We start from the raw sequence: 21,780 nt of genomic DNA on the forward strand, positions 1-21,780 counted from the left end.
TGTGTGTATTTATATATACATAATAAATATACACAGTACACACTCATATATTATGTAAACAAAAACTTTTATTTTGGATGCGATTAATCATTTGACAGCACTAGTTTTAATACAAATGCTATTGATATTTCTAAAAAATGAACAGTAAACATCAGTTTACAAATGGTGAATTAATAAAATTTAATTTATGCATTTAGCAGACGCTTTTATCCAAAGCGACTTACAGTGCATTCAGGCTATACATTTTTTTTACCAGTATGTGTGTTCCCTGGGAATTGAACCCATGACCTTTTGAGCTGCTAACGCAGTGCTCTACCACTGAGCCACAGGAACACTTTTAAAAAGAAATTAAGAGCCACAGGCCTGTATTTTAAACCTATTATTTTTGCATAGGGTCCTTTTTTAAACAATAATAGGGCCCTATAAAATGTTCTTCTTCATTTTTCTGGTAATCAGATGAAGGCATAAAAGATTAATTTAATTTATCCTAATCAATTGAAAATTAAACCCTTTTATTTTGGGGCAAACAAAGGACTGCACAACAGATGTTTACTGTTAAAATTAAAAAGAAAACAAACGCGATTATTCCTTTAAAAATGAAGATTTATTAATATTTATTATTATTAGTAGTAGTAGTAGTAGCATTGTTGTTACACTGAGTCTTAAGACTGCTAAATAGTCATATATTTCTGACACAGTTTCTTCACATTAAACTAAACTTTTATTTTGACTGGTTGCCATGAGGAATTTGCAGCTGCTGTGTATGTGATATGATGGTAGTTTTCTCAAATTAAATGGTAAAATGCTAATGAAGTGACTCTCAGAGCAGCTGGAGATGATATTCGTGTGTTCATACCATCATATAGTGAGATGGCAGAAGCTGAAAACACCGCGAGCGTCGTCTGCACTTTAGTAAACAAAACAGTACGTCCCACCATTCATTCATTGCGGAAATCATGGTGCCTTAGGCGTGATATCAAATGCTTCCGCAGATTTGTTGTATTACTATAGAATTTTACCTGAGCTTTGCAAATCGTGCACATTGCTTTGTTCTTGGTTCTTGTCAACAGTATCTCCGCTATGATAAGCACTGAATGAATGACAGGCTTTTATGTTTTTTTGTAACATCGCGCAAGGTAATTAAGAGGGTGACATCTAGTGGAGAAGACTAATGATAAGATTCACAATAATCAGATCTTGTTTTAAATGTTTGCTGAAATAAATACCGGAAAAGATCGATTCACGGCTTTTGAGAATCGATATCGAATCGGTCATTTTAAAAAAACAATTAATCGAAAAATCAAATTTTTTTTTTGCCCAGCCCTAAATATTACATCCTATTGCTCCTAAATGGTTAGACATAATTATTCAATAAACTGAATTAAAGAGGTATTCTTCTCCTATTTCATTTAATTTCTAGCATTACATCTGATTTGTGGTAACTTTTTAAAAGCTGTTACCAGTTATATAGCCCACCAGTAACACTCAAAAAATGGCCTGTAACATCTGTGAAAAAAGTTTCTTAGCAATACATCATTACACAACATTTTACTATGAACCTGTTTAAAGAATTAGGTTAGTTTTTTTTTAATTGTGTCATGCTTTTTTAGTGCATTGAAAATAGTTTTGCTTGTTCTATTTTCAGTTCCTGTTTAGTCTAATCTGTTTGTCGCCGTCTCTTTCTCCAGGTTCCCACCCTTGTTTCTCCTGCAAGGTCGTGGAGGGTGACGTGAAGCGGTGCTCAGTGAACGGTTGTGGCCGCTATTATCACGAAACATGTGCCCGCAAGTACACTGGCACCACCACCGATACTAGAGGCCTCCGCTGCCCTCAGCACAGCTGTGCCACATGCTGTCTCGACAGAGACCTTCAGAAAGCTGGCAAAGGTAGATATATAGAAGATTGACTTTTGCATTGTATTTTACAGAAGCAATTTCAGAGCGGTTTCCTTTTTTTTTTCCTCCCTGTTTAGGCCGTATGATGCGATGTATCCGCTGTCCGGTGGCGTATCACACAGGAGACGGTTGTGTGGCGGCTGGCAGTGTGTTGATGACACCCCACATCATCATATGTAGCAACCACTCCAGTTCCAGGAAGAACGGACACTTTTCCTCACCTGTAAACGTAGGCTGGTGTTTCATCTGCGCTCGAGGTACGTTTGGCCTGACAGTCTTCATGCCTTGCATTATAGCTAAGGCCATAATTACTGAGATGATTAGATTTGTATGTTCAGTGTATCTCATACTTTAAAAGGCATTTAAATGGGTTCTTGTCAAAATTGCAAGTTGTCACTAGTGCAATTAGTGAATGTAACACTTTCTAACAATCTTCTCACCACATCAGTATTTTAATGTTCTCTTGTGTCATCCTTTGTAATGTTCGATGTTCCTTCTCTTTAAGAGTTGGACACTTTTTAATGTGACCTCCTTTCTTGTCACCTAATCCTTTACTTTAAGATGTACTGTTTGTTCGTGATCCATCAGATCATGTTTGTTTCCTACTAATTAGTAACATTTAAATTGTCTGTGATTCTTCTGGGGAAGGACTGAGATTGAATTTAATTTCAGTTGAACTTTTAAAATGGCAAAAATTGTCTGTAATTTAAGACATTCCAGTGAGCAGTTAATGAACACTAAATCTGTTATTTGTTTGTTTGTAAATGGTAAAATCATAAAAATCTGCCAATTTTAAAGGTTGGGTCTTACTGTCTTATGCCAGAGGGTTTTTAGTATTATTTTTCACAGATATAGAGATTATGGTCTTCGTAATTAATTAATCTTGATATATTGTTCAAGTAAAATTAGACATTAAGACAATAAATGTTTAAAATTGGACTTTAAGTTTTATCTGCAATAACACAAAATTAAGTTGATTTAATTACAAATTAATTTGAAATGAATTGCTAATATTGGTTGATACCGTTTTGGTTACAATATATTGTGCTCTATATTAATGTCAATAAGTGTGTTTAGATGAATAAGCCTGTAATATGCCAAGACCTAAACCAAATTATTTTCACGATTTATTCATGAATAGGCACTGATTTTTGATAGCATTTTGTTGCACATGTAAACTCGCTCAGTGTTAGTGTCTTACTGCCAGAAGTTTTGTTCAGAATGCAAACCTTAATGAATATCATGGATTGCATCTTTAAGTTTTGGAACAAACCCCTTCCCACTTTTGTAGAAAAGCTTTTCCACCTTCTAATTTCTCAAGAAACGAACTGATAATTATAAACTGAATTTTGGTCGTTTCTTTAACCATCTTTGTTGTCTGCAGTAATTTGGATAGTCCGTGTTGGCGTGGGAGCAATTGCATGATCTTTATAACCAAAATTTGTCCTTACTGACAAAGCAAAATCTTTCATTTACTCACATCATATTGTTCCAAGCCCTTATGACTGTATTTCTTCCCTGAAACACAAAATGCAAAATTTGAAAGAAAGTTCTAGTTCTGTCTTTCCTTCACCCATGCAGTTGCAGTTAATCAGGGCTAGACATGGGCCGATTACCGGTTTCAAGGTATACCGCGATTTGAAAATTGTATGACGGCCGAACTTAAGGAGCTTCCCCTGGAACTTACGCAATCTGCAACCGGCTGTTTTTTGTCTTATTGCAAGCAACTCGTCTCTGTTCTGGACTTGCACAAACTGCGTTGCAATGCAATCGAAGCATCATAAAAATGGTCCATATGACTCTGTGCCCAATACTTCAAGTCTGGTGAAGCCTTATGATAGATTTGTCTGCGAAACAGACTAAAATGTAAGTCTGTATTTACTGAAAGACCGGTTTGGAGCAACATGAGGGTGAATAAATAACTTGATTTGCCTATTTGAATTAACTATTAATTTAACATTTGGCTACTATTAAACGCAGAAAACGGTTAAGTATCAAATGACACAATTATTGCATATTTTACATTTTATCCAGTCATTCCCTAAAGCGCCCACTCCAACACTGCAGTATTCCTCCTTAAGACTCTCGTTTTTTCTGTTCTCTTTTCAGGACTACTTATTTAATCACGTGTCATTTTTTTCCTGATGTGTGTTTTCTGGAATCATGGGTAGTTTCATTACTCATGACTTTTCCTGTTTGTTCGTGCTGAGTTGATGAAATTACCTATGATTCCTTCTTCTTCGTCAGCTACCAAAAAGAATATTGGGAAAGGTAAAATCATGTTTTCTTGGTTTATGTAGTTTGCCATCTGTATGCTTTCACAGCTGTCTTACTGCTACTTTTTGTTTATTTGTTTGTTTTTGGGGTCATTTTATTGCTCGTAACTTTACACCCTCACGCTGCTTCTAATGCACATAGTGGACTTGAAATAACACGCAGCAACAAATAGCTTAGATTTTAGTTCTTTAGTTTAAATCAGATCAGCATTTTAAATTAGTTTGGGAAATTGTGTAGAGAAATAAAATAGAAGTTGGCATAATATTCAAATCTTTGTGTGCCTGTATCCGATTCCTGGGAATTTTACTAGGTTATGATATGTCACGTAACTTGTTATTCTGAGTCCGTAACACGCTTTGGCTTAGCATTATTTGCTTGGATTGTTTCTAAATTACTTTGTCCCGTTTCTCTGTTTGCTTGAGCACAATTATACCCTACCACCCTTCAAACATAAACATATTTTGGATGGCAATTTTAATAGAGCCACTAGCACGGTCCTGGAAGTCAAAATCCCATTCATTTTGTCCATAGAGAATTGTTTAAAGATAACTTGTACAGCCCTGATGTATGGAAGCCCTTTTCTGTCATTGAATGTAATTGTGACTTATCTCAAAATTCTGACTTTTTCCCTTGCATTTCTGAGAAAAAAAGGTAAATATTGCAAGATATAAACACAGAAATCTGAGTTCCGAATTTATATTTTTTTTTTCCCCTCTGAATTCTGAGTTTATATCTTGCAATTTTGACTTTTTTCTCAGACTTCAGAGTTTCTCACAATTGTTTTTTATTTTTATTTCCACCACAGAATAAAAATTAAAAAGGTAATTGCAACCTTTTTATCTCACAATTTTGACTTTTTTGTCTTGCAGTTGCAAGTTTATCTCTCACAATTTGGACTTTTCTTCTCAGAATTGCAAGTCTATATCTCTCAATTCTGAGTTTATACCGACTTTTTATATCTCTCAATTCTGAGTTTATACATTTGTGAGAAGTTGAAATTAACTTTTTTTTATTCTGTAGAAAAATGGTCTTCAATACGTTGATAAAGCGTTGATATGTTTGTTGAAGTTTCAGATTTCATTTTGACCTCCCAAAAAATATATATAGTTTTTGTACTTTAAATTATTTAATTTTTATATTGTACCTTTTTGTTTTATTTACGTAATTTGTAATGATTCTTGGAGTGAGTAGTTCATTGATGTGAATAATTTCAGAGCTTGTTGGATTGGTTCAGGACTAGAGTTCATCATTTTAAGATTTTTTTTTTTAATCCCTCTGGAAAAAATGAATCGGGAAAAATGCTTTCGGAATCAAAGTGGCTGGAAAAGTGGGCACTCACTGCTGTGCTCCATCTTTTATTGTCCATCAGTGCTTATTTGCCATATTTTTCTTGTCAGTCAAACAAAGCGTTTTAAATGATACCATCCAAAATACTTGCTCTGTGTCTGCTAGTGTACTGCAGGTGATGTTAATGCGGACAATCAGTCAGTGTGCATCACTGCATGTTTCCCGTAGTGCCCCCCTCTGATCATTCACTATTGGCTGCTTATTAAATCACCCGGCACAAAAAAGCACATTAACATAATGCTGAAAGGTGTTAGTCATCAAACCATGTCTTTGAGCATGTCAAACAGAACTTCAATTTGGCATTTAGAATCTAGACGTATATGTTGAAGTATTTCAGAGACGTATATCGATCTCAGAGGACACATAACTGTCTGATTCTGACATGCTCATGGATGAGGTTTGTGGAATACCGCCTTATTGGGAATGGACAAGCATGTGGTGATACTGTGGGCCTGTGTATTCGATTGTGTGTTTATGTGCGTGTGTGTGCTTGTCAAAAAGGAGGAAGACTGTTGTGTTGTGAGGCCTGTCCCGCCTCGTTCCACCCCGAGTGCTTGAACATGGAGATGCCAGAGGGGACATGGCTGTGTGGGGAATGCAGAGCGGGCAAGAAGCCCCACTATAAGCAGATAGTCTGGGTCAAGCTGGGCAACTACAGGTACGTCCATGGAACTGTTGAAAGTCTCTTAGTGTCCTAAGATATCTTTTGCTAAACTAAAGGTGTGTTCATGTCAAGTCTAATGTGACTAAATGGCACAAAAATATAAAATATTCAAAAAGCTTTTCTTTTTTGTCCCACAAATTCAAGCTATTTCTCACAACGTCTGATGCAGAATATAATATATAAAAATAAATCATATTTAAAAAGTAATAATAGAAGTATTAATAATTCCAAATATATTATCTAAGAATGTTACAAATCATTGTAGTTTATTTCTGACTTGAGTTCACAGAGGCGTTGTTTGATTTTTCAGTCTTTTGATACATGTATTTTTTTGACTGTTAAGCCTCGTACACACCGGGACGATTATCGCGCGCGCTTATCGCTGACGTTTTTCGACGCGTCTTTTGTGTTCATACCCAAGCAATTTTCGCTGGCGATGAGCCGAGTGAACGTGCAAATTCACTCCCTGACATTAGATGGCGCTTAATGAAAAACAGAAATACCCCGGTACACATCGAATCCTACTTGATCTGCAATTCCTCTCCATAACTCCCTCTTATTGAGATTTTTGTAGTCGCTGTCGCGTTTGTCATAAAGTCCTTCGTGTTCAGACACCAATGAGACCAGCAGCTCTACATTCATCTTGCCTCGATGCATCTTCTTGGTCTACTTCCTCTTCGTCGTTAGGTATCAATGTGTGCTTGGCAAGACCATTTTGTGCTTGAGCGCCACCAAGTCGTGTTTTACTTCAGCAGCTCCAGGCATGTGAACAAAAGCACCAATCTCATTGGTCGGCCAGTTTTTAACACGCCGTGTCAAACCAAAAATACGCCTCGCGTTTTGCGCGTCGGTGTGCACACTCACATTGGCGCCCTTTGTTTAGTCACGAGGCGTTAAACGTCGGCGATAATCGCGCGCGATATTCGTCCCTTTGTGAACAAGCCTTTAGACTGTTTAATGCTGCTCAAAGGTCGCGTAAATGCATTTACACAGCAATTTTAACTTTATAACTTTATACCATTAAATGTATACTGCAAAGGTTTCACAAAAGCTCATCTGAAGTGGCATTTAAGTGTCTTTACACAGACAGTTTAATGCTGTTCAGAGGTGGCATGAATGCATTTACACAAATTACTGCTGTATAATTTGATACTTGGGTCTGAGCAGGCATAATTTAGTCTGGCTTTTATGCGGCATCACGCCTTTACGCTAAATTTGAGCAGACACAGTACTGTGTAAATAGCCTTAAGTCCAAAAAAATGGCTTTTTGAGAACCATATCCTTTGTGTTAATGTATTTCCTTATTTGAACTGGATGGAATGAGTCATCCCTTCTTATAAAATAACCTTGTGTGTGTGTGTCATAGCTGTAATGTTGCTATTGATTTTTGCTATTGCTAGTAAGTAGCAAATAGTACAAGCAGAGGAACATTCTAGTTTTATAAAGCTTTTGATTACACAAATATTTGGACACCCCCCTGCATCATCAGTATTTTTGGTTTGTTTTCTTACAAGATGAAGGCTAAATTTTAACTGACCAATGAATAAGTGATAAACCTAATGTAGATGTTGAACCATGTGTAGGTGGTGGCCAGCTGAGATATGCAACCCTCGCCTGGTTCCCTCCAACATCCAGACCTTGAAGCATGACATTGGCGACTTCCCAGTCTTTTTCTTTGGCTCCCATGACTATTACTGGATAAACCAGGGCAGAGTTTTCCCGTATGTTGAGAGCGATAAGAACTTTGCAGAGGGACAAGTTGGCATCAATAAGACGTTTAAAAAAGGTAAGATACCAGACCAATTCAGTGGAGTTTCATTTGTTTTGTTATATTAAATGGTCAATGTAAGTATCACGTCCCCAATAAAGGTTAAGCTAAATTGACTTCTAAATGTATTTTTTGTGCATGTAAAGCACTTGAGGAGGCAGCAAAAAGGTTCCAGGAGTTAAAAGCACAGCGAGAAACTAAGGAGGCCCTTGAACAGGAGCGAAACTCTCGCAGACCCCCACCATACAAACTTATCAAGGTACAGAATGTAGCTCAAATTCAAAACTTATTTCTCTGCTGTTGTGTGGTACCATAATATGGCCCATTCCTTTCATGTTAATCTCTCTACAATGCAACTTTGCAAAGAAAACTAAAATCATATTGAAACAAACTAAAACTCTATATTTTTGTCCATGTTTCTCACCTCAGTCCAATAAGCCAGTTGGGAAGGTGCAGGTGCACGTCGCTGACGTCTCAGAGATCCCCCGCTGCAACTGCAAACCCACAGATGAGCGTCCGTGCAGCCAGGACTCTCAGTGCCTGAACCGCATGCTGCAGTATGAATGCCACTCGCAGGTCTGTCCCACAGGTGACCGCTGCCACAACCAGTGCTTCTCCAAACGCCTCTACCCTGACACTGAGGTCATTAAGACCACCGGCCGAGGATGGGGCCTAAAGACCAAGCAGGACCTCAAAAAGGTGAGAGTTGGACGTCTGAGCATGAAGTCTAATAGCACTAATGGCCTGGAGCTGTAATTGAGAAAAGTTCAGAAAGACTTGTTATACATTTCTGTGGTGACTATAAATATTTGTAGTTATGCTCCAGGGTTACTATCATTAACTAAAACTATTGAAAACATTTTTGATAACTGAAATAAATGATAACTGAATTAACTAAATAGTTCACTAAAAATGAACTATTAGATCAATGAAAATGAGAAATATTGGCTTGACAACTAACTTAAGTTGAAGCACTAAAATTACTAACTGGAAAGATACAGAAACAAAAAAAAATTAACATAAATAGTCAAATAAAAAAAATAAAAAGATAATGACAAAACCATGTAACAAAATCCAGAATCAAAATTAATTTGGTTTTTTTTTAGTGCCTTTTTTTTTTTTTTAACTAGCTTTAAGACTCCTTCACACAGATCAAATCTGAAATAATATAATAATATTGTTGCATGGCTGCATCTATTTTTTTTTTATTATTAATTGTATGTAGGCATTCAATCGGGTATTCTGACATTTTTTGGAATGTCAAAAATAATCAGTGAACAACATTTGGAAAAAAACTGCTTAGTTTAGACTAGAGGTCTACACGGAGGACCCGAGACCCGGGGACACGACCCGGGATCCGTACGGGTTCGGTGCTATATTTTAAATGGTCTGCCGGGTCCGGGTCGGGTCCCAATCTATTACTTCGGGTCCCGGGTCTGTTTAACATTGTGTGTAATACCCGAGTCGATCGGACTCGGAGAACACCCGGCCGTTATCAGAGTCAGTCAGCGCTGTGCGTGTGTTGTTTTGTAACTTTCAACTTGTAAAATTAGGATGAGAAAAGTGTGTCGGTAATTTGAAATAAGGTGGAAAAAAATTAAACCCGAGCGACATCATCAGAAGCAGGGTAGGCGGAGTTAATGCACACGCACGGTGATAATGGATACCTTCATGAGTGATGTGAGTTATTATTGATTATTTTTTTTATAATATTATGAATGAACCGTCTTGTTATATCTAAAATTTTTGCTCAGACTCGGGTCAGAGAGCACAGAGATGATAGCAAATAAGTAAAGCTAACGTCAGCAGCCATGGCACTGGACGAGCAATCGTTATTATAATCCAAATGGGCAAACAGTCTAAATTATTATGCAAGTTGACTCGAGATACAAAAAATTGAAAACTGCAAAGTCGCATTTGTCATCCGTCACCGTGACAGCAAGTGGACTTTTGAAACTGGAATAATGAGTGGATTACGCATTTCAATTGGCAAGAGAGGAATAACACGGATGGAACTTTCTTGGCAAGGAGGATTGTGTGCATCACAGTCAGGTACAAGGGAGAAGGCTTCTTACATTAGGTAAGACAAAAAGTTTAATTTTCGCAACTTGTTTATCGACTTGTTAATAGCAATTTGCTGTGGAATATGTGCCGATCAGGTCCAGTCGGGTCTGTGTCTTCCCGGCCGGGTTCGGGTCCATCTTTCAAATAATTGACGGTCCGCGTCGGTTCCGGGTAGTACATTTTTGACATTTCTCGGTTCTGCACGGGCCCGGGTCCAACTTTCAAAATAATAGACGGGTTCAGTGTAGCACATTTATGGGTCTCCGAATTTTTGGACCCGTGTAGACCTCTAGTTTAGACCTTTATTCATTATATTGCATAAAATGTTTCTTTTTACTGATCTTGGGACGTTGGTTGTGTTTAGGGTGATTTTGTCATGGAGTATGTTGGTGAACTGATCGACTCCGAGGAGTGCAAGCAACGAATAAGACATGCCAATGAGAACCATGTGACCAACTTTTACATGCTGACCCTCACAAAGGTATCACTGTTGCATGTTTACTTCGTGTATGTAACATTATAACATCATCTCAGCTGCATTAAAGTCGCTCCTTCTGTGCTTCTCAGGACCGTGTGATTGATGCTGGACCCAAAGGGAACTTGTCACGCTTTATGAACCACAGCTGCAGTCCCAACTGTGAGACTCAGAAGTGGACCATAAATGGAGATGTTCGGATAGGGCTCTTTACCTTGTGTGATATCGCTGCTGGTAAGAACAATTAGCATTTTCTTTGAAAAAAGGACACTGTTTGTTTAGAAGCTAATTGAGATAATCATGCTTTTTTTTTTAGACACGGAGCTGACCTTTAATTACAACCTGGACTGTCTGGGTAATGGGAGGACATCATGCCACTGTGGGTCTGAGAACTGCAGTGGTTTTCTTGGAGTCAAGCCCAAGGTAAAGCCTAATTTAATTAGACAGAAGCACATGAAGTGCTTAACCATTTTCTGTTGAACCATTGACAATTCTCTAGAGCAGTGGTCTCAAACTCAATTCCTGGAGGGCCACAGCTCTGCAGAGTTTAGCTCCAACCAGCTCCAAATCACACCTGCTTAGAAGTTTCTAGTGATCCTGAAGACCTTGATTAGCTGGATCAGGTGTGTTTGATTAGGGTTGGAGCTAAACTGTGCAGAGCTGTGGCCCTCCAGGAATTGAGTTCGAGACCAGTGCTCTAGAGTGTCCTATAGCTGAGTGTACTTAATGTTTTATTTAACACTAGGTTTTTGTCTTTCTCTTTGTTACTTGTACTTTTATTTCTTTATCTATCATCATCGTATCAATCTCTTGTCTGACACCTTGTTTTACTTCCTGCAGAGTGCAGTGGTTATGGAGAGAGAAGAGAAGGTACGCAATGCTAAGCTCAAGCCCAAGAAGCGCAAGCTGAAGACTGAGAGCAAACAGACCCATGACTATTACTGCTACAGCTGTGGAGAGGGAGGAGAGCTGGTCATGTGTGACAAAAAGGATTGTCCGAAGGCCTACCATCTCCTCTGCCTCAACCTGACCAAACCTCCATACGGTACGTGCTGTCTGTCACTCCAGCTCTTCCTGTCAGCTGTGGTAATTTCGTAGTAATGCTGCCACATGTTGCCTCTTGCTTGATGGGATTTAGATTTCCATAGCATTAATGTTTTAATATTAATCTTAATTAAAATGCTAAAACTGAAGATGTACAACATTTAAACTTTAAAGCCTAAAAGGTTGAGAACCACAAAGAAAAAGAAACAATGGACCATCTATTGATGGGTCAATGAAATTACACAATTACAATTTTTTTTAGTACATAGCAGTTGTATCTAATAATTCATGGATAAAATGGCTTGAACACACCCCTTCAATGATGAGAATGATAAAAAAATTTATATATATAAAGCATATTTAAAGGGGGAATAAATTATAAAAGTCTAGAAGTTTAAAGAGTGATGCAGCTGTCCTGATATGGTAACAAATAAGAAAAAAAGAATTCTTGAAACGAGTAGTTTGGAATAAAACACGTAAAAACAGGTAGGTAAAACAGCAATTTTGTTAAAAATATTGTAGCTGTTTTTAAATATTTTAAATTGTTTATTTTTGATTTATACAATTTATTTATTCAGTGTTTCTGCATTTTGACAAAACCATGTCATGTGGTGCAACCAACATAAAGAAAAAAACATGAAATTATGTAGATCCTCAATTCTGTCAAAGTTTCTTAAAATATCAGATCATTTGATCTTTTTATGACAAAACTAGGTTAGTTCAGGTTGTAAAATGTCGTGGTGCAACTCCCCAAAAATTATGAATTAATAATTTGTGTAAATACTTTACAGCTAGAAAAATGTTTAAAAGCTTTTTTTTTTTACATTTTTAGAATATGTACAATTGCAAGTATTCAAGGTGTGAGGAAATTGAGGAAAAGTCCTTTTACTTGATGGTCACTCCACATGACATTTTTAGTCAAAACTAAAAAAAATGTAAAACTTTTTTTGAAAATGGTATAAAGTTTTTGAGGAAAAAAAAAACCGAGCCCATTTCTGAGAATTTGGTGTGTTTTGAACTAGATTTTTATATAATTTTTTTCTGATACGCTGTTGACCCAGTTACCCTACATCCTATAATATGTTAATCCAACTGACAGTATGAGATGTTGCAGATCTTAATCTATTAATTAGAAAGAAATTGCCAATATGAGGGCAGCAGAAGTTCTCTCTTGAGCCACTTAGGTGTTGTATGATTGATTTGTATTTTCTGTGTGTCAGGGCGATGGGAATGCCCCTGGCATCAGTGCAGTGCGTGCCAGCGCACTGCCGCCTCCTTCTGCCACTTCTGCCCCGCCTCCTTCTGCCGAGAGCACGAGAGAGGACAGCTGCTAGTGTCTGCCCTGGACAATCGGCCCTGCTGCTCAAACCACGATCCCCAGAGACCCTTAGGGCCTCAGGCTAGCCCTAGCCAGGTCACTGGAAAGAAGGAACCGCTCGAAGCCGGAGAGGAGGGGGAGGGCAATGAGGAGGAAGACGACGATGAGGAGGGGGGAGAAGGAGAGTGATTGGGCCAAAGCACCGAGGAAGCATTGAAAACCACATCAAAGTACATGAAAGTTCAAACTACACGAACCGTAGAGTAGATACATGCAGCTAGCTGGTCCACTTTTCAATTAAACCAAGTGGACTTGATAAACTGGTTTGATTCATTCCAAATCTACAGCAGCTGGTATGAATTTTTTGAATATATCACAATTTACGGCCTCCTGTCAAATTCATACGGGCTTATATAACAATGTAAGCTACTCATTCTGGATTTATAAGCAAAATTTCACAGCTAATTCTCACTGTTTTTCAGATGCGCTCAATTTCGGCAAAAAAAAACAAACTTCTCTGTTAAAACGACGCCTTTCAGCGGCAAAGTCAGTTTCCACATCTATGGTACTTAAAAACACTCTATAAACATTTTAAACCAAGAACTTTGTTTCTGTACCTCATGTAAATAGCAAAGACTGTTGTAATATGTGTCGGGTGCAACCATTCGCCCCTCGCCGGTAGGATTTCACTACATTTCTAAATATGAACCTGTCGTGCTAACATCTAAAAAAAAAAAAAAGATTGATTCAAAAGACATACGAGGTTTGTTCAACTGCCACCCCATTCCAGTGAGTTTGTGATTTGTAAGATATATAACCATTAAAATATTTATGTCGATGTTTACATCCATTCACAATGTACAGTATTATTCATCTGTATTAGTCAATTTGATATCACTAATCGTATTGTTGTAAATGTGCCCTTTTTGTCAGCAAAATTGCATTATTGCTTGGCCGGTACTGTATTGCCTTCATCTTTCGTTCCATCGAGTAACGACGCAGCATAATTCAAAGTTATTAGTGTTAGAAATAACTATCAGTCACCCAAGAAGATCAATTCTGACGTGTACAAACGGTAACGTTTGATGGTGTAGTGTTAAGCCACATATACTCCAACACTGCCATGTGTCTTAAACGAATATTTACCATTGTGAGTATTGAACAGGTGCCAGTGTGTATATCAACTACGAGGAACCCATATCATTTTTCTGAGCAGCGCTAGTTGTGAGACTGTGAGTACAATCTTTAATTAATGTGATTTTTCTTTTTTCTCAGGTTTTTTTTTTTTCTGTTTACATTTGTGTTTCCGAAGTGTAAATATAATCAGATTTACTGTTACGTTTTGTTTTCTGTAGTTGAGATTAATATTTCACACCTAGTACGTTGCTGTACAGTCAAGACTCATTTCAAAGGTATCAAACCGTACCTTAACCGCACACTTTCATTTATCTCATCGGTTACGTTCGGTTGTATTAACGCGCGCTACTTCGCTAAAACCGAACTGTCATGTAACGTGGGACGGCTGTACGATTTACGGCAGAGTGTAGCATAATCCTCTCTGTGACTGTACTTGATGTGAATCTACTTAACTCAATAGCTTTGATGCCTGTGCTGTAAAGTGGAGCTGTTACTCTCTTGTTACTGGTAGCTGTGCGGTCGTGCTGTGCCACAGTTTGCACGGATGAAGAATCGACGGCTTCGGCACATGGGCTTTGTATACTTACTCGTTAGTCATTTCACATGAACGTTTCTGTAGACCACAGTACAAGTATTATACGTGATGGCACCACCAGTATGTTTGTCACTTTATGGAAAGGAGGGAAAGCGCTGCAAGTTTTTATTTTACTTGAATCGTGTCCATTTTGCCTTTGTTCAAGTCTGTATTTATTATTTTTTTGTCTCGCAATGTAGTGTTATTTGTGGATATCTGTACTGGATTCTTGCATCCGACGGCAAATTTAAGGAATTCTGATGATTTGACTGCCAAACTGAGATTTGTATGTTTATGAAAATACTGTATGCTCTTACTTGCATCTGCGTCTTTGAAACATGGAAGGCATTTTGGGTCTCTATTGTGTGGAAGCCTGTTTCTGCCATGGAATAAAAATAAAAAAAGTTGTGACTTTTTATCTCACTTTTCGGACAGAATTGCGAGATGTAAACTTGGAAAACTTCTGACTTTTTTCTTTTTTTTTTTTTTTTTTTTTTTTCATTAATTCAGAATTATGAAATGAAAGTCACAATTACCTTTTTTATTTTATTATTCTGTGGCAGAAAAGGGCTTCCATACTTTTGTGTTATGTTCTGATGTGTGATATTTTTATAGTTTACATTTATTTTTATATAGCTTACTTTTATAGGTCATAGGCACTTTTGTTCCTGAAACACCAATATTTGCCCTTACGTTTATAATGAAAATTATCAAGAAAATGCAGTTGGCAGGATGCAAAGCACATGTTTTGCCTGGTCTGTTGGTACTATAGTTTTTTACTTATACTTTAATTTCTATTTTCTTTATTTGGCCTTCATTTACATGTTTAATCAGATATAGATGATCACTAGAAATTGCCAGTGACTTTTTCGGAACGGCTTATTTGAACCCTCGTGGAAATTTCCTTTTCTGTTTATGCAGTGGTTCAGTCACTGATCTGACTGTAATTGATTTGTTGCTATATCGGTTTTGCCGCATCAAATGTTAAAAGTGTATTACCTCCATTGATTCCAGTGTTTGGTGTCAGTGCACTGTACTTTGTGTACATTTTTTGTGTATTTGAAGGTGTCTTTATCATTTTGTGCTATCCGAGCATGTTCTTTGTGTTGCTTAACTAAATTTACTAAAGGTGGTGTCCTACCAGCTTACACTTTGATTTCTGTGTACTGATTTCACATTCCTTTTAAATAGACTGTTTACTAATTCTTGCTACTCAATTACAGAGTTTGTGTAAAGATTAATGTGATATTGTAATATTTTTCACCATGCGCATTGAATCACATTACTCACTCAACTGAATAAAACTTATCCTAAATGATATGGCTTGGGTAGAATGTATGTCCTCTCCTAGTTTTCTAATGATGTACTACTCATGGATAGACATTTCTTTGGCTATGTTATGTAGCCTATGTGATTGCATTGTGTAAGAGAATGATGCTTGATCAACTGTACATAGTCGACAGCTAAAAAAAGAAAAAGTAAAAAAAAAAAAACTCCATTGTCATTATATTGTAGTGTCATACGAATGCTTGTAATATTGCTTCTGAATGTTTGTGAACCTAGAAACATTTTGTACATTTCTTGTATTTTATTTGACCAACTTTTGAGATGTATTTCTTCAGAATTCATAATTTATTCTGAGAGTACTTTACGCAACATTCCACAGATTTAAACGTTTTCAGACTTGCCTGGTTTGACTTCAATAAACTGTAATGAATGTTCAAGCATTTCTTTGAATCCGCATCTGAATTGAGTTTGTTGTATATCACGCTGTCGCACATTTTTGAATATGTTTAGCCTACTTTGAATAGGGTCCAGGTGGCTAAGGAAATTTGCATGTGCAAATGTGCATGTGACAGTCTCTGGAGGGCGTATGATCCATTATAATCTACGACTCATATGTCCGAATCGATTTTTTTGAAACGTTCTTGATTCAGTGATGCATTCGAGTCATCGCGTTGTTCACAAAAGTAACGTTTAGCTAAATATTACTGCGGTTAAGCACTCATTTTTGCATTAATTTACTTAAAAAACAGTATCTCAAATAAAGCAATTGAAGAATTTATAGCAGAAGGTTTGCCTACAATGTTTCATAAATATTTCAATTTTTTTATTTTTAGTGGAGTTTAATATACTTTGAAAGTATATAATATACAGGTGCATCTCAATAAATTAGAATCATGGAAAAGTTAATTTATTTCAGTAATTCAACTCAAATTGTGAAACTCGTGTATGAAATAAATTCAATGCACACAGACTGAAGTAGTTTAAGTCTTTGATTCTTTTAATTGTGATGATTTTGGCTCACATTTAACAAAAACCCACCAATTCACTATCTCAACAAATTAGAATACTTCATAAGACCAATAAAAAAAACATTTTTAGTGAATTGTTGGCCTTCTGGAAAGTATGTTCATTTACTGTACATGTACTCAGTACTTGGTAGGGGCTCCTTTTGCTTTAATTACTGCCTCAATTCGGCATGGCATGGAGGTGATCAGTTTGTGGCACTGCTGAGGTGGTATGGAAGCCCAGGTTTCTTTGACAGTGGCCTTCAGCTCATTTTTGGTCTCTTGTTTCTCATTTTCCTCGTGACAATACCGCATAGATTCTCTATGGGCTTCAGGTCTGGTGAGTTTGCTGGCCAGTCAAGCACACCAACACCATGGTCATTTAACCAACTTTTGGTGCTTTTGGCAGTGTGGGCAGGTGCCAAAAATCCTGCTGGAAAATGAAATCAGCATCTGAGATAGTGAATTGGTGGGTTTTTGTTAAATGTGAGCCAAAATCATCACAATTAAAATAACCAAAGATTTAAACTACTTCAGTCTGTGTGCATTGAATTTATTTAATACACGAGTTTCACAATTTGAGTTGAATTACTGAAATAAATGAACTTTTCCACGACATTCTAATTTATTGAGATGCACCTGTAGTATTAGTATATGGTCTGAGGACAGCAGGTTTTCGGGTAAGTGAATAAAGTGAAAGAAGATTTTAAAAAGTTAATTATGACAATTTGAACGAATTTTCTTATTAATTTCAAAGTGAAAATGTTTTTATAGTTTATATATGTTGTTTTAGTTTTTAAACTAAAGTGAAGAGTCATCAATCATTCATAACCTCCCTTTAAATTCGCGTGATTCACAAAGCCTCTGCGAATCGGCTCGATCGAATCAGTAAAAAGAACCGGTTCAAATGAATGATTCCTTGGCGATTCGGACATCCCTGAAAGGACTGACGTGTTAATGTCAGTGTATGGACTGCCTCGTCAGACGTCTTCATCGCTGCACAGTACGGCGCTCAGCTGCGGCTGGACATGTCAAATATATATGATAGACCTCACGAAATTCTGCTCCGGTGGCTGCTCTCGACAGCCGACAAGGCGGCGGTTTACACGGAAAAGGAAAGAATCCGAAGGTCGGTATTCAACTCCGAACTGCAGACAAAAGACGGAGGATGCGCGATGTCGTGTTTGCGGAAATGTTCGTAAGCAAATATCACGGATGTGGCGCGGAGGGTCGCGCAGCTGGTGGCAGCACATCCTACAGATTAACTATCAGTTTGTCTCCCGTGACACACTCTCTAGTGCTCTGATTGTTTCACCAGGAAATATCGATCCTTTCTTCAGTGCTGGAAAAAAGCTGTATTTTGAAACGTGGTAGCTGATTTCTAGTTGGTTTAAGTTGTAGTCCATCTTAGACCAGCAACAAACTGGCATCTTGTTAATGCTGGTTTAAACTATAGACCATCTACCAGCTGTTCATACTATCTTAAGGTGGTAAAACAGGTTGGAAATAGATTCTAGCTGGTCCAAGGTGGTCATTGGTTGGTGACCAGCAACATAACACCTACTGGCTGGTTATACTTGGTGGTCAGGTTGGGTTTTTCGAACATGGTAACTTGCCAATCAGCTTGTAATGACCACTAGCTAGAAACCAGCTACCACTTAAACTAGCTTTTCTAACAGAGCTCCATGCTGGAAAAACTGGTAAATCTAGCTGTATTTTGGAACATGGTAGCTGGTTTGGTCGAAGCTGTAGACCATCTTAGACCAGCGCCAAACCTGGCAGCTTGTTTATGCTGGTTGTAACTGGAGTATAGACCATCTTGGACCATCAACTAGCTGTTCATACCATCTTAAAGAGGTTAAGCTGTTTTAGAACATGGTAGATGGTTTCTTGCTGATCCGATGTGGTCATTAATTAAGGACCTACACCAAACCAATTACTAGTTGGTCGTACTTGGTGGTCAGGTTGGTTTTTGATGCAACTGGTCAACCAGTTTGTAATGACCATCATACACCAGCTAGAAACCAGATACCATTTTAAACTGGACATTCTAACAGGGTTCTGTGCTACAGACGCAATAAATGTAATATTAATTCCCCTTTTAAATAACACTAGTGGTTTCTTTTCTTTTTGTTTTGGGTTTAAAATACTAACCAGTTGAAGTATCACATTCCCCATCATATCTTCTCGTTTCATGTTGGTGGAAGGTTGTTGGTGATGAAGTTTATCTTGGCGGTTCCTGTTTGAATTCTCAGATACTTAATTCTGTCTTTGTATTTAAATTATGATTTCAGTTTAATGCGACAATCATCTTTCACTTTTTCCAGGTTTTAGGTGGAGGTGTCGTTGATGACAAACCAGGACCAAAGATGAGGAAGAGTTTTGATAATGGCTTTATTGCTGAAGTTATTATGCGGCTGCTGCTTTTAGGTGTTTTTCTGTAAGTTCACTTTCTGCTTGATAAAATAGACCAAGCAGAAATCTTCAGTTACATTCAGTTACATTTGTGGGTTTGACAAATCTAACCAGTAACCTCATCTTTCATAACCTGTTACGCTAGTCTTTTGTTCAGTTTTATAGAGCTGTTGCCCAATAAAGCAAGCGACAGGTTCTCTCGCAGCTGTGTGGGAAAATTTTCCAGTCTCTTGAGCTGTGCCTGTGTTTGTCTGTTTTGTGGAGGTGAGGATTGTTCTCTCAGGCTGTTATTATGCTCTTGTAGTGTGACTGAGGAGCTTCCTCCATTCAGCCGTGAGATCCAGCCTGAGGAACTCTGGCTCTATAAGTTCCATCCCGTCAAAAAGGACCGTGTTCCTACCCGCTTCATGTTTGTAAGTGCTTACAACTCATGTTCAGCCAAGGAAATTCAGTTGAATATAAAATGCATGTGTGCGCTGATGATGATGGGGAATCTCATTACTGTTTTTCTCTGATTAACTTTTTGAAACAGTCTATCGCCCTCTTCACTCCATTGCTGGTTATTTTCTTATTTGCCTTATTGAAAAAAGGAGGAAAGGGAGATATGAAAGAGGCATCTTTGGGTAAGAAATGTGTGAAAATTGCACCTTACAGCAAAATATATAATTGTTTATATACAGAATTCTGGCATGAAACTCTAGATGGCGCAGTCCGATAGGTCTAGCTCAATCTGACCTGGTGACATCATTGTCAAGTGGCAGCTGATTGGTTCTCTCCTGTATCGGTAGCCAATGAGCTCGCTGCTCAATATTCAAATACCTGGCTTTTGTTTGCCGTAGCAGTTTGCAGCGCACTTCAGAGCAGCCTAAATCAACATCTAAGATAAGTGAATGCTCTTTTAATCCATATCGCTGTGTATATTTGCGTGGTCTGCCTAATTGAATACAAAATGAGCAACCGTAAACAATTTTAAACTAAGTGTCATGTTAGCAGTTTGCATTGTATGCAGCAGTTAAGTTTTAAGCATATTAGCAGCAGCATTTAGCATGTTTTTATACAGCTAGAGCAAAAGGCAGTTTAGAGCTTGTAATCGCTCTGAGGACACATTAATAGTAACGAACATGAAAACAGGTTAAATAAAATCAGCATTCTTGTGTATGCATTTTAACTGGGGTTCTCCATATACATCGACGATTATCCCAGTGTTCACGTTCGTTATTTCTAAGGTCGATGTTTTCATTGTGATGAGTGTGTGGTTGATTTCAGCTGCACGCAGTGTCAAAAGCACGTGCTTATCGTAGTCATATCAATGACAGTGTTACAGGAGACACTGAAGATCACTATCTACGGCTGTAACAGTTAGTTCTGAGTGAAATGCATTATGGGTAGTGTATTTTGTGGAAATGTGCTCGTGCGACGTGTGCTCTCGCCGTGCTGTGTAATTCAGAAAATGGGGAAAGAACATTTATATTCTGCTTTTATTTCAGTTCATTCAGGTCAGTCCACCCAGGGGTTTTTGTGCACTGTAACTTTGACAACTTTTATATACACGAGAGAGTCAAATGGTTTATCACAGTCATATCAACGATGAGTGTTGCGGGAAAAGGGAATTAAGAGTTATCACTATGGTTGTTGCAGTTCAGAGTGAAATGCATTATGGGTAGTGTGGTTCGGAGAAATGTGCTCGTGTGACGTGTAGGCTATTGTGTGGTAGGCTGTTGTGTAATTCAGAAAACGGAGAAAGAACGTTTATATTCTGCTTTATTTGTTCATTCAAGTCAGTCCACCCAGGAGTTTGTGCACTGTATCCTGATAATTTTATCTACACGAGAGAGTAAAATGACATGCATCGGCTAACTTTATCCATCTCATCATTGCACGAAGATGAATTAACGAGCTGTTATGCTGCCGCTAGGAATGATGAAGTGTAGAAAGTAACAGCAGATATTAAATGACTAAATTATGATATTTGCTCAGGTGGATGCTGGGGTCTTATCTATCAGATTGCAACGTATATCCATTTTGTTAATTAACATTACATGTAGTGCGCGTCTAATTAAGAGTTAAGCCAGTCGGCATGGTAGCCCAGACACACATAGTCCTAGGCAGGGCTCTACAGTGCTACCATTTCAGTCGCATTTGCGACTGAAAACTACTGCGCGTTCATCTTCATGTGTGTGGATACGTGCATGTCCACTGATGCAGCAGTTTATCCTTATATTCAGCGGCATGCATATATTGGCTTGTTTTGTTTTGTGTATAAGGGTCAATTTTTTGAAATTGAGATTTATGCATCATCTGAAAGCTGAATAAATAAACTTTTCATAGGACAATATTTGGCCGAGATACAACTATTTGAAAACAAAACAAAAAAAACAAAATATTGAGGAAATCTCCTTTAAAGTTGTCCAAATGAAGTTCTTAGCTATGCATATTACTAAACAAAAATTCAGTTTTGATATATTTACAGTAGGAAATTTACAAAATATCTTCATGGAACATGATATTTAC

At 37.7% G+C, this 21,780-nt stretch overlaps 2 protein-coding genes across 11 annotated transcripts in view; both read left to right on the forward strand.

Moving 5' to 3' along the window:
- nsd3 (nuclear receptor binding SET domain protein 3) overlaps positions 1-13,592 on the forward strand; it is a 29,136-nt gene extending 15,544 nt beyond the window's left edge. For 5 of the 6 annotated variants that reach the window (XM_016473093.1, XM_016473090.1, XM_016473092.1 and 2 more), the window contains exons 12-23: positions 1,689-1,886; positions 1,973-2,152; positions 4,143-4,166; positions 6,021-6,177; positions 7,767-7,969; positions 8,098-8,210; positions 8,381-8,650; positions 10,380-10,496; positions 10,583-10,724; positions 10,807-10,913; positions 11,331-11,535; positions 12,755-13,592. In XM_016473093.1, coding sequence (XP_016328579.1) covers positions 1,689-1,886; positions 1,973-2,152; positions 4,143-4,166; positions 6,021-6,177; positions 7,767-7,969; positions 8,098-8,210; positions 8,381-8,650; positions 10,380-10,496; positions 10,583-10,724; positions 10,807-10,913; positions 11,331-11,535; positions 12,755-13,041 — 2,003 coding nt within the window. In that variant the 3' untranslated portion in view covers positions 13,042-13,592. The remainder of the gene's footprint in view (positions 1-1,688; positions 1,887-1,972; positions 2,153-4,142; positions 4,167-6,020; positions 6,178-7,766; positions 7,970-8,097; positions 8,211-8,380; positions 8,651-10,379; positions 10,497-10,582; positions 10,725-10,806; positions 10,914-11,330; positions 11,536-12,754) is intronic. The other variant, XM_016473095.1, reaches the window with a different exon arrangement.
- A 4,186-nt stretch (positions 13,593-17,778) lies between these two features.
- Positions 17,779-21,780, forward strand: part of plpp5 (phospholipid phosphatase 5) — a 6,583-nt gene continuing 2,581 nt past the window's right edge. Inside the window, exons 1-4 of one of the 5 annotated variants that reach the window (XM_016473165.1) lie at positions 17,779-18,048; positions 19,182-19,294; positions 19,574-19,682; positions 19,802-19,892. In XM_016473165.1, the coding sequence (XP_016328651.1) occupies positions 17,812-18,048; positions 19,182-19,294; positions 19,574-19,682; positions 19,802-19,892 (550 nt within the window). In that variant the 5' untranslated portion in view covers positions 17,779-17,811. Of the gene's footprint in view, positions 18,049-18,203; positions 18,225-18,524; positions 18,555-18,681; positions 18,938-19,181; positions 19,295-19,573; positions 19,683-19,801; positions 19,893-21,780 lie in introns of those variants that run through there. The other 4 variants (XM_016473168.1, XM_016473169.1, XM_016473167.1 and 1 more) reach the window with 4 other exon arrangements.

This window comes from Sinocyclocheilus anshuiensis, unplaced genomic scaffold (assembly GCF_001515605.1).
Source record: "Sinocyclocheilus anshuiensis isolate Anshui unplaced genomic scaffold, SAMN03320099.WGS_v1.1 scaffold260, whole genome shotgun sequence".
NCBI lineage: Eukaryota > Metazoa > Chordata > Actinopteri > Cypriniformes > Cyprinidae > Sinocyclocheilus > Sinocyclocheilus anshuiensis.